Here is a 13,219-nt window from a genome sequence, read left to right on the forward strand (position 1 = left end):
CTGTCTGTCTCCCCATTTTCACATGGTTGAGTCCTTCTTAGCCCTGTTTTCCACTTGAGAGACCTCCAGAGTGGAGTGAGTGGCCCCTCAGCCATCCTTGGTTGCAGTCCTTCTTTACAGTACTCAGAGCCTTGCTCACATGTGCACCGTGGATGTTCATTTTCTCTGTTTCCTACCTCATCAGGGCGAAGGCACACCTCCCAAGCCCACCGCTGTCTTCCAATGTTTAGAACACTGCTTGACATGTGGTAAATTATTAGTGGAAAACAACCAGCAGGATGGACGAATGGTTCTCCTCCATCCTATCCCCACCAGTCAACGCTGACAGATTCTCTGATGGAGGTGGAGAACCACAGACAGGTGTCTGTGGACTGGAGTGAGGGGTGTGACCAGAAGGAAGAGCAGAGGCAGCTCCATCAACGCCCCCAACACCCTGCCATTGCTCTTACCTTTGCGGCTTCTGAGCAAGTGTCAGAGCCAGCACCCCCAACACAACCAAACCCACAGGTTCTCAAAGGCCATGCCACCCACCATCCAGATTATATGTGCACTATCTCAGGCTTTCCCAAATACTTAAATTAGCTAGATATACATTCAAACTTCTGAATGGATAGATACAGCTTATATAAAACACAGAAAAGTTAAGGGTCTATATGCAGCATGCATGTATATAATGATCTTTTCACTTGTATCCTAAATGACTTTCTTTTAAAAGTACAACTCCAGAATCATCTATTACTTGAACTGGGATCAAAGCTCATATCCTGTTTAAAAACACGCTTGCAAGTACACACATATACACTCCAACACACACAGAGCCGAGGTGGGGAGGACTCAGTGTCATCTGTGGTGTAACTTAGCAGACCCTCATAGAGATGATCTTCAGTGTTTCAGAGTTAACACGGACATGCTTACCACTGCAGTAGATGATTTATGAGTCTTTCTTTTGCTATATCAACTGAGGTGAGTGAAGAAACTGTCTCTAGGGTCTCAGGAAAGCCCCAGTGTTTTACATCAACCTCTACACGAGCATCTGAAAGAACTAGGCAAGGCACCAAGCCCGGGCTGTGAGTGTCTGCCAAGAGGAGCCAGCACGGCTTCTCAGCACAACTCAAGCGCTCCTCTCAAGAAATGAGGCAGTACGCAGAGTCCATGGGCAGAGCCTGGCATACAGTGGGCAACATCCACCATCTACTGCCAAATGACAGCTGCTGCTCTCTGCCTGTCTTTCGCTCAAGACTGACCTCCCAAGGGCAGGAACAATAAGACAGCTTTACAGAGTTTGGGAAATGGAACAAAGACGAGAACAAGAATGGTAGTCATGTGGCTCGGCTGAAACCGAACCTGGACCCCGGCAGGAAGGCGGCACCGGGCAGCGCTGAGTCAAGGCAGGCACTGAGTACACAGCTCATACTCCTTCGTTTATGAATATCAAAAGCCAAGTCTCTTAGACCAAATGTAAACCCATGTACGATGATCAGGACCCGGAGTGTCCAGCATGGACTCTTACATGGCCTTCCCTGTGTATAACCAGGACAGCACACCCGTGTTGTAGTATACATTTGCTCAACACCAGGCATGAGCTGGAATGAGCCAGTCCACCCTTCAAAGCACAGGCCAGGGAATTCATAACACAATCAAGGGATTACATGGTGGAAATGGAAAATTTTTCATCTCTCTTCACAGTCCAATGTCAGTTACGCACGTCATTTGACTTTTCCTCCAGGGAGGTAATGGAATATCCCCAACCCTGGGGATATTTATACCCACCCTGTCATCCATCCACGCCCATCCATGTAATCCAGGCAAAGCAGAGAGGAAGGGTGGGGGTAAGAAACCGAAGAGCAGGTCAGGAAGGAGCCCACATTAGACTCATTTACCCCCAAAGACAGAGCAGAGCAGGAAGCCAAAAACAGGTGTAGAGGGGGCCACCACAGTGTCCTCCTGGGAACCACTAACAGAAAAGCAGGCAGGGCACCCCCACTGCCTCCCGACCAGTCTGAGGAGAAGACATAGGTTCTGTCAGTCAGATCCTGTTCTAGCCCCTTAATTCTCTGCCCAACGTCACTTATTAGAAGGCAGAGCTGTGTGGACGGACACTGGAGTGGATGCACGTCTGTGAGGCGGAGCAGGAAAGCCAGCCCCCTGCCTGGCTGCAAACGCTGCTACCCACACCTGGTGCACAGGGCGTCGAGGTCTTCGGTTGGTTTCCATAATCCAAGCCTCGAGAGAAATGACAAGGATAAAAGCATGCACAGTTTCCTTTCGATTCTGAATACATTTTAAATGGGCTCATGTTTCCAGGTGTGGTGATCAGGATTTAAAAATGTAAATACAGTCACACAGAAGTGTGAGTGTGCTGTGTGGCATATGCAACAAATATGCAAATGGCAAGCCACTGAAGTCTCCATCAACACAAACGGGTGAACACGAAAATACCACAAAACATCTGTCCCTTAAAATAGTTTGTCAGAAATAATGTATTTACAAAATATAAATTTGTGAGGTTTTACCCCCTTTACACGGAGAGTATTTCTATTATTTAATAAGTTCCACAAGAATTTACAAAGTACTTATTTACCAGACACTGAGTGTAGAAAGTTTGAGAGGCAAGAGCGAGCATTTAGGAAATCTAAAGCCCATTAGTCTTTTTTCCCTCCGAATTATTATAGAGGTGAAGAAAACGAACACCAAAGGCACGCCCTTAACTCTTTCAGAGAACAACTAACTCAGAAGGATCCCCACAGGTTTAAATCCCAAGCCCTGGCCGGGATCTGAACTTAGGAAGCCATCACCTCTGTTAAAGTGCTCACCTAGCCTGTACTTCAGTCTCCTAGAGTGAGAGGGCTCCATCACAACTCTACATACCGGTCACTAGAAAGATCTGCTTTAGTTTGTCTTTCCCTATTACAAAATACTGAGGCATTAAGTAAGATGCCTGATGACCTTGGTTTCAGAGGCTGAAGCCCCAGCGTCCTCGCTTCAGCTATCTATGGCAGACACGTGACCGTGACAAGCACACATGGCCGTGACAAGCACAGGCGTGGGAGGAAGGCCTCGAACCCTGATACAGGAAGGCAGGTTCAGGGTCAGGTGCTGAGCTCCCGGCAGCTGTCGGGAGAGCTACCTCAATCCCTTCCAAGAGCAGGCAGCGTCCGCCCGTCTAAGGCCTCAGCGAGGTCCTCCTCCTCCCAGCACAGCCATTGTAGAGACCCTCCCTATGTGTGACCTCTTCAAGGACACCATCAACCACACTCAAACCTAGGAAGCCACAGCTCTGTCCCCAGGGCCAGGCCCCACGACGGGGCACACACGCTATGCAGGAAAAGGAAAGAAGGAGCTATGAGGCCAGTGGCCCGTCCTCAGGCTGCAGGCTCACCTGCATCCCTGCATCACGCCTCCGTTTCTCACAGTAGGCCCCCAAGGAGGGACCATGTCCACATCCTTCACAGGCTAGACGGAAAACATCAGTTGGTTGGTTATTTTAGGTTCTGGCACCAAGTCAAATGCCCAAAGAGTCATGCGGACACTGGCTTCCCTTGCTTCCTCACTGACCCAGACAACCAACCCTTCAGAACTCAGATACTCCTATTCCTCAAATACTCCTGTATCCTTAAGCCACCAACTCATCCCTTTATTGGAGAAGCATGTCCTGGTCAGTGTTTGTGTGGGGACAGGGGAGACGACTCAGATGGTAAAGTGCCTCCTATACATGCATGAGGACCTCAGTTTCCACTCCCAACATCCTCCTAAAAGCCAGACCCGGTAGTGTGTCTGTAACTCCAGCACTGGGAAGGGGTTGGGGCAGCAGAGAAGTGGATCCATGAGACACACTGGCCGGCTCGTCTAGCTAAACCAATGAGCTCTAGGTTCAAGGCCAAAGTGTAAAGTGATGAACAAAGATGCACAATGTCGAATTCTGGCCTCAGCATGCACATACATGCACATATCCACACAAACATGAACATATACATACAACACACACACACACACACACACACACACACACACACACACACGGTGCTTTTGTCTTTGTAGTGTATGATCACTAATGTTAAAACAAGAAGGCGAAGGGGTGGAGAAAGCATTCCAAATGGAACCAGGAAGAAAGCAGGCACTGCTACTGTAACAAACTAGACTGTGAACCAAAACTAATCAGAAAAGAGAAAGGACAACTCACTCTGATCAAGGGAACAGTTAACCAAGAAGACACTGCAGTCCTAAACACATCTGCACCAAACGCTGGTTCCTACCTACATGAAAAAAGCATGCTACCAGAATTAAAGACACAGACCAACCCCAGTTCAGCAGCAGTAAGTGATTCCAGTACCCCACTTTTCCCAATAGGCAGGTCATCCGGACAAAACCAGAGAAACATCACTGTTGAATCATCACCACACATCAACGGATCTCGTAGATATCTACGGAAAATTCCACCCAAACACCAAGGGATACACGCTCTACACAGCAGCAAGCCGAAGCTTCTCTGAAGCAGGTCACATCCCGGGACACAAAACAATCTTACATTCAGAAAAAGTGAAATAACTGTGCATCCTATCTGACCACAACACAGCAAAGTTTAGAACAACAGAAAATCAAGTTCTAGTAAGCACAGACTCAGTGCTAAATAAACAATAATTACTGAACGACGAATGGGTCCAAGAAGAGATCAACACAATTCCAAAAGTCTAAGTTTTCACTGTTTCCCAACTCTAAGAGTGAGATTTAGGTACCTGGCCACCAGGGGGTGTGGCATCCTCTGGTTTCAGGGCACATTCCAAATACCTAGTTGGCTTCTATTCTGTCCTGTGTGGAAAGCTGCTAGTTGTCCCCCAAACCCACTCAATATGCTTTGATAATAAGCTCTACGTTTTTGCTGGGCACATACCTCCCCCTAGGATTTACACTACATTTCAAACCTCCTTGCAACTAGGCCTTACTCGTTACCCATAACATGCCAGCAGCTGTGACATATGCCACTTTCTAGTACACAGCCAGAGCTGGTGTGGGCTGAAGAATGGATATAATATGGCCAAACCCCCAGCAGCCATGAGACCATGAGTCATGCTGGGAATGGGAGTTCTGTGTGGCTAAGCAACAGAAGAGGTGGGGGATCCTTGACTAGCTAGGCCCTGTGTACTCGATGACCTTCAAGCCATGAACGTTTTGATTTACTCTCCCTGGTTTTCAGAGACGCGTCTGGTTTGTTTGTTTCGGCTGTTTAAGGATGAAGGCTGGCCTCGAACTTAAGATCCTCTTGTCTGAGAGCTGAAATCACATCCAGACTGATCTCATTTTTAAAAAAATAATTATTAAAATGGCTAGGAACAAGTATTAGTGACAGGTACACTATGCCCCTGATGTTTTCTACTATGTTCCAGAATAAAGACACCATGCCTCTGTTTTCTAAGACAGCAAGGTGGAGCCTGAAGTGTACCTGCCTCAGCATCAGCAGAATTCACCAGCAGAAGCCTTTACATCTCTCAAGATCCATAACTCTTAGGGAAATATTAAACCTGTGTAAGTGGCCTTATCACAAATAACAGAAAATTCAGTAATATATGCAGGTATCTGAAATACTAAAAAATTTATACACGTTAAGTAAGGGTGAAGAAATCTACAGCAAGAACAACTGTCACTTCCGGTACTAAGGTTGTGTTCAGTGTGATTCACAACAGTTGCAGCATCTAATGTGAAATATGTACTACTGAGCAATAAACAGGGTCTAAGCCATCGATATTAAATCAGTAGCTGTTTGACTCATTATTAACAACTCAGTAAAGCAAAATTCCTATCTTCCGGGAGAACCAGTTGGTTTCTGTACCTGGTGCCCTCCCTTATTCTAAGGCATCAGGCACAAGTTGCTGATTTCCTCGACCAATGTCAATTCAGATCACACTCATAATCTAAAACAGGACTATTTCCCTAGAACCAAGTTCAGAGAAACCCAGAGGAAACACAGACCAGAACATTTCATGATGCAGATTTTATTTTTTATTTTCATCTTTTAATGTCATAAACTTTATCATAAATAAAAGCACCGCATACCAAAACTAACCAGCTCTAAAGTCCACATAACTCAGTGAACTTCTATACAGTTAGAATAGGCATCTAGAACAAAGGCTGTGGATTAACATTACATTTTACACTTTTAGTACTGGATGTATTTTATGTACTAATCCACCACCAAAACCAACCAAACAAAAATGCATGTTGGAATCAGAACTAGAAGAACAATCACTGCACTCAGCCCTTCCCCGTCCCCTATGTTTAGCCTTTGTGTTCTCTTTCCTTCATGTTATACTGTACCCACGTGTAATTTGTTTACATATACAGACTTATTATGGGCCAGATTCCGCATATAAAAGAACATGTGCTTTCTTTTTCTTTTCTGAGATTATGTGACCTTTCTTAATATTGCACATTCTAAGTCCATCTATTCTCCTGCAAATGTTTTAACTTCATTTTCCCTTAGAGCTGAGGAGTATTCCATTTTATGGCCTTTCATGATCCAGATTTTATACGGTTACCCAAGAGGGCTAGCTAAATTCTCAAGGCTACCTTGGTATTTACACATCATGGCTGTTCCCAGGCTGACACAAAGTGATGCTGTGTTTTAGACATGGAGGAGAAAGTGTGCACAACACCGCAGACGGCACCAACCACAGAGCCAGGGCACAGAGCGTGCTTCTCTACAGTAAGGAAACAGACCCTTGCCATCCTCCTCAGTGAAGCCATTGTACCATGGCCGATCTTCAGAGAAAAGGACAGACGTGCACTCTGCACAGGAGCATCACACCTTGCTCCGGAATGCTGACGCACTCCACAAATCTGTTTACACGGGATTATGTCACCGTACAAGATGGACAACGCAGACACTGAGGCAACAAACCGAGAACGGATGGCATTTCAGGTGAAGAGTATTTCACAGCGAGTCCAGAACCAGTGAGACCTCAGAGCTCCCCCAAACAATGCCTTCACCCGCCTCAAGCAACCTTCAAAAATGTTAAATCTCTCTCTCACTGTGTGTGTGTGTGTGTGTGTGTGTGTGTGTGTGTGAGTGTGTGTGTGTTGACGTGCCGAGGAACACACACTGGGGTCAGAACACAACTTGTGGGAATTGGCTCTCTCCTTCCACCGCGTGGGTCTCAGAGGGCAAACTCAGGCTACCAGGCTTGGCAGCATGCACCTTGACTGGCTGTGCCATCGTGCCACCGCCCTTCCATTTCTAACCAAGGCCCAATTCCACGAACCCAGTGCTACAGAACAATATTGTCCACAGAGCCATAGTCAGCTCACAAGGACATGGCTGGGCCGGTGCTCTTGATGCTACATACGCTGTGAGCTTGGAGCAGTACAGGAGGCCATCCTGAGGAAGTGTCCCACTAAGTGTAAAGGAGGAGTATACAGGCAGTACACCATGGCCAGATGCTTACAACCCTTACGACTGTCCCATCCCAAGCAAGTCTGCACCTGCTTACGAAACACGGATACTTGGGTTCTTCTGATTTATCTTGTCTTTTATAAAATGTGAAACTGTAGAGAACAGAGTTGTTGGAGTATATTCAGCTACTGGTCCATTTTCAGGTCTATGATTTTTTTTTTCCTTTCATTTTAGTCTGAGGGGAAAAAAAACCAATCTCTCAGCTGGCTGAACCACAATGAGACTGTGAGAAGCCAGAAAGTGTATTCTGGCTACGCTCCATTTCTTTGTTATGCCCTGCTCAGCCACAGCACACAATTCCATCTACCGATGACATGGGCCAGAGGCACCGCAGAATAGTGGGGACTAGAGGCTTAGCTTCTTGAATTGACTGTGAAATTATGGAATCTCACAGCAATGAAAGAGCAGACGCATGCTCTGGAGGATGGGGGCGGTAAACGGTCAGTGATTATAAAAATACTCACACCCCACACCCCTCCCCGTCTCCTGACTGCTCTTCGCCCCAGCCAGGAACATCTCCACATACAACAGCATCTTTCCCTGGACCACGGCATTAGCATCCTCAGCTCTCTTCAGATCTTTGTGTTCAACTCTCAGACCTGACTACATTTCCTAGGAACAGTTCCCACATATGGAATGGCTGCATTCACAAAGTCCCTGGCCGTGTTATAGGTATAGTATCCATTGATGGACTAAACTTTCCTATTCTTTCACTTTGTTAAAAAGAAACAGATTGCTGGTGATACGTGTAGATAGCTTTTTCAGGCAAGTTCACAAATCTGTTTCCTAAGATGGTGCTGCTAATGATCTTAGCTTCTTTTGAAAAGACTTGGGCAGACATGTTCTAATCAACAGAATATGATTGTCTCACAGTAAGAAGCAGAGGAAATGCTAATCAAGGAGGGATTTAATCAACCCACCTAAAACTCAGATGAGGAGAGAGATGACAAATTTCTTGAGACTTGTTTCTTGGGTTGCTTTGAACAGTAACTTAGACAATTAGTAGAAAAGGTGTTTCTGATGCACTTGCTTTTCCCAGAACGGCCACCAGGATGGAGGAAAACTGTAGACAATGGCTTTGCTCTGTCTGCTGATGAAACTCAGCATCAGGCTGTTCACCTTGTCTTCTGAAATACAGACTGCCCAACAGACACCCCCCAGGGGGCTTCAGCCATGTGCTTCCTTGCCCCCGCCCCCGGGTTTGGCCCTTTGGCCTGCTGCGCCTCTAGGAAGAAGGCAGCTCTAGGATGTAGGAGGTCGTGGACACTGTTAGCGGCTGCCAGGCCTGCAGGCTACTCCAAGCTTCTGTAGTCACACACCTTACAGACGGCAGAAGAGAGCAGCCCGAGAGGTCTGTTCACATCACACATGGAACAGCTATAAACACAAGTCACGTGGGACTGAAAGGGCCAATACCCAGAATAACTGAAAATAAAATGAGTTTTTCCAAACTGCTGCCTTTACTTATCGTTTTATTCCACACTGTGAGGATGCTTTTCATTCGTGTGCAAATCCCTCCCTAGAGCCTGTGATTGACGGCAGGAAGTGACTGCCAAGGGCGCCATCAAACTGTGAGCACACCTGTGTCCATCCACTCTCTTGCTGCAGAAACATAAACCCAGACCCCTGCAAACAGGCCTGAAACAACAGAGCTCCCAGAGTGGTGACATGATCTGTGTGATGCTGTGACAGGCACAGACCACAAGGGGCAGCAGCAGCACGTTCCCCTCTGCAAGCCCCGCCCGGCTCCCTAAACATTCACCACAGGGGCTAGGCATGGCTCAGGGCTGTGAGCACTTGTCCAGCATAGCAGAGCCCAAAAGGGAAAGAGAAATGTTTTATATTCACCACAAATCTTCTTCCCCCAGAGAAGCAGCTCTAACTATGTGAGAAGGTCCAGCTTTGCGTCATGGAGTGTCAGGGACAGACACTGTGCCATGACACAGGCCCTGTGCAACCAAGAGCACGGTCTCCTGGAAATTCAGCTGCTGTGATCACGGCTAAGGGGTTTATATTCCACACAAGCACTTGCTGAGCACCACAGCATTATCCTCCCGTCTGGAACTGAAAAGAGCACATATACCATCCTCCCTGGGGACGCCCAGGCAAGGACCAGAAGAAGGCCTTATGGGAGTCAAATGCAACAGCTGACATGGATATTTCTGAGGAGCCACGTTACCAGCATGTGGGGCAGCGACCCACACAGAAGCCCTCCTAGATGCCCAAGTGTCCAATGAAGCTGGGGGTCAAACACTGACGTAGAAAATTACACGAACACTAATTATTTCTACTGAACTAAATAGATTGTGCTCAATCTATGTTACTTCATAATACATATTACCTTCTGTGGGGCGTTTACCCACCAACCCCACAGCTTCCCAGAGTTTCCTTGAGTGCGAGAAGCAGGAAATATTAGATAGAAGAATTTAGATTGTAGAGATAAACAGAAAATAAAGGATAGCCTCGAGAGGGCCTGGAACCTTTTCCAACAGGCCCCGACTGTCTCTGCTCCAGGGTATTTATACAGACGCCAAGGGGTGGCGCAAAAGACCTCCCCCCCAGCACAGCCAAGTGCAGACCATCTCAGACAATCAGGCCCGTGGTCCTATGCGGACCTGCTGGGTAAAGCCACGAGTAACCTGAAAAAAGGCTCCCACAACCTTCTAATAACCCCGAAGGGATACTGAAAACTACTTACAATGGAAACACAGTGGCAGGAAGGCTATGTGACTTACCTCATGCTGCTCAATATGTGTAAGGCAAAGTGAGGCCTGTCTGAAAGTGTCTCTGACTTTAAACACTATTCACACAGATCACAATCCAGCAAACTCTCTTAAGGGTCCTACCATACTAAATAAATTAGGACATGTAAAATGGGTCATGCAATCTGTGGTGCAGCCATTCAGTTAAAATACCCAGCAGTCAGACAGTGCATAAGCACATGGGTATTGCTGCTCTCCAATCACACAGAAGGCCAGCTTGCTAACAGTTCATATAGGACAAGTTGGTGAACCACAGTCCTGTACCAAACCCAGCTTCCACCTGTTCTGGTAAATGAAGTTTTACTTACAGTCTCTATCTAGCCATCAACGAGGCTAGTTCTAGACAACTGAGGCAATTCACCCATCACAGTGACTGATGTCAGATGTCATGGGAACGCCCTTGGGAGCTTTCAAGATCCTTGAGTCCAAGATCTACTGCCGTCTTGTCAATGCTCTGGTTCCTGATCTGTAGCCTGGGTGATTCAGCCCTCCAAGTGGGAGTGAGTGCCTTTTATTTTAAGCTTCTTTGAAATGTTTATTGAATTTTTTTGCACAATGTAATTTTGATTGTCCCTCCCTGCACCCGTTCCTCCCCACCTCCCTACCCACCCAATTTTATGCTTTTTCTCTTTCTTTAAAACAAAAGCAAAACAAAAAACACACTAATAAACAAAAACAAAACTCCACAAACACACACACACACAAAGAAATCAAAACAAACAAACAAAAGACCAATATGACATACAAACAAACAAAAATCCCAAACAAAACAAAATGAGGCAAAATGCCTACACAAGACACCACTGAGTTTGTTTGCAGCTGGCCAACTACTCTTGGGCATGGGGGCTACCTGGAAGTGTGGCTAATATACCCAGTGAGATTCCACTGGCAAAAACTGGTTTTTTCCTGTGCCAGCATGCGCCAACTACAGACAGCTTTCTTCGTTGGGGTGGGACTGTGTGTCTGGGACCTGTGCGGGTCTCATGCATGCTGCCTCAGTCTCTGTGAGTTTTTATGTGCATCAGTCTTGTTGTTTCTGGAATGGGAGTGCCTCCTGAAACACCCAGCACTCTGGGCAATCTCTCACTGCAAAGGAACGGACGTTTTCCATCACGTCAATCAAACACCAATTCATTTTTCTGGAAAACTCAACACCCTCAGGGAGATAAACAAGCCAAAAGGAGAGCCTCGCCCTGGAAAGACAGCGACCGGGGACTGAGGTGAGGTGTCTGAACAATTTTTTCGCTCATCCATTCATTCAGGGGTGCTGCAAGTGTCTGCTCTACTGAGCAGAAACATACAGACTTCAGAATAAAGAGGGAGATACTTTACACGGAGCAAATCTCTTGACAACCTGAGCTTGGCAATCTCTACTTCAAGTAGGCAGACAGACACAGACAAACGGTGCTCGTTTCCTGTCAAGAACAGTCACGGGAGCAGAACCCAAAGGCTATGAGGGCAGTAACTCCAGGGCCTCCTGCAGAGCCCTAAGCACCTGGTTCAATGCCTGGAAACAGGAGGAACTCCAAAGATATTTGTCTTATGTATTACCATAGGTTAGCTCCAGGCCTTCTGACAAGGTGGAATGTGAGCAGCAGCCCGAGAGTCACATTCCCCAACTGTCCTGCTAAAGACATCAATTTCTCCATACCTGGATTGTCTGGTAATCGGAAGCATCGATTCCCTTCACCGTCACCTCTCGGAAAACTATGGGTTCCAGTTCCTCTTTGGTAAGATCACAGTGGTAAATGACACCTAGAAGGAGAGGAAGTCTCAGGTTAGCCTCCAAGTCTCATGGAACGCAAGGGCCACAAGGATGCTAGGTACTACCCGAGGCTACCAGGCAGGGCCCTAGCCCATCAGCACCCTAGTAGGTGTGCCAAGCAGACGAGGAGAGTCTGACATGAGCGGTACCCTGGAGGAGCGGGGGTCTCCTCATCTGCACCACCGCCTACTGCCTCCCCTCTCCAACACTGTGACCTCACTGTTCACTGTTAACGGGATTGCATTTGCAGTCACCTAGGAGCCACGCCCTGGGAGTTCCTGGAGAGCATTTCCAGAGGTTTCACTGGGGAAGGAAGACTCCCCACAACTGTGGGTGGTGCCATCCCTTGGACTGGGGTCCTGGACTGAATATAGGGGGGGAGGAGGAAGGCAGCTGAGCACCACTGTTCAGTTCTCTCTGCTACCTGATCTGCCCTCGTGTGAGCGAGGAGCCAACTCTCAGGACTTCCCCACTGTCTCAGTTACTTTTAGATTGCTGGAATAAAACACCACGACCAAGGCGACTTACAAACAGGTTTAATCTGGCTCAAAGCTTCAGAGGGTTAGCGCTCATGATGGCAGAGTGATGGAACACTCCAGAGCTCACATCTTGATCTACAACCATGAGGCAGAGAGAGACTGGGAATCCCACCAGTGTGAGGCCTCAAAGCCCACCCCAGGGACCCACCTCCTCCCACAAGGCCACACCTCCTGATCCTTCCCAAATAGTTCCACCAACTGGGGACCAAGTATTCAAATAAAGGAGCCTATGGGGGCCGTTCTCATTCAAACCACCACATCCACCATGATGGATCACACACACTAAACTGTGAGTTTTCCGTCCAGCATTGTGTCACAGTAACCAGAAAGTAACCAACACCAACAGCAACCTGAGCACTCACTGCAGAAGGCTGGCGCACTTTGGGGATCTAAGAAAAGGTAGAATACCGAACTGACCTCAACAGCTTTTCAACCAAGTCAGGTCAGAGGGAATGCCATCCCCTCAGGCCCCCTAAAATGATAAACTCATCTGCAGTCACCCCCATGATCTACTCAAGGTCTACAGCCACTCAGGGGTCTCTTGACCAGTCCCTCTGGGGCTGTGCCACCTGACACACACCCAGCCAAGGACACAGACGTAGGCAGCAACCAGGAACCAAAGGTGATCCATCACATGTCATTTCAGAATCAAATTTCCAACCCTGTCCCAGTAATTGTGCACGATATAAAATAACTAATATATACCAAG

The 13,219-nt window shown here is 47.3% G+C and overlaps 1 protein-coding gene across 1 annotated transcript in view; it reads right to left on the reverse strand.

Annotated features, from left to right (window-relative positions):
• Prep (prolyl endopeptidase) overlaps positions 1–13,219 on the reverse strand; it is a 109,450-nt gene that overhangs the window by 23,806 nt on the left and 72,425 nt on the right. Inside the window, exon 10 of the mRNA XM_059272440.1 lies at positions 11,858–11,961. Within this exon, the coding sequence (XP_059128423.1) occupies positions 11,858–11,961 (104 nt within the window). The remainder of the gene's footprint in view (positions 1–11,857; positions 11,962–13,219) is intronic.

This window comes from Peromyscus eremicus, chromosome 8b, assembly GCF_949786415.1.
Source record: "Peromyscus eremicus chromosome 8b, PerEre_H2_v1, whole genome shotgun sequence".
In the NCBI taxonomy this organism is placed as follows: domain Eukaryota; kingdom Metazoa; phylum Chordata; class Mammalia; order Rodentia; family Cricetidae; genus Peromyscus; species Peromyscus eremicus.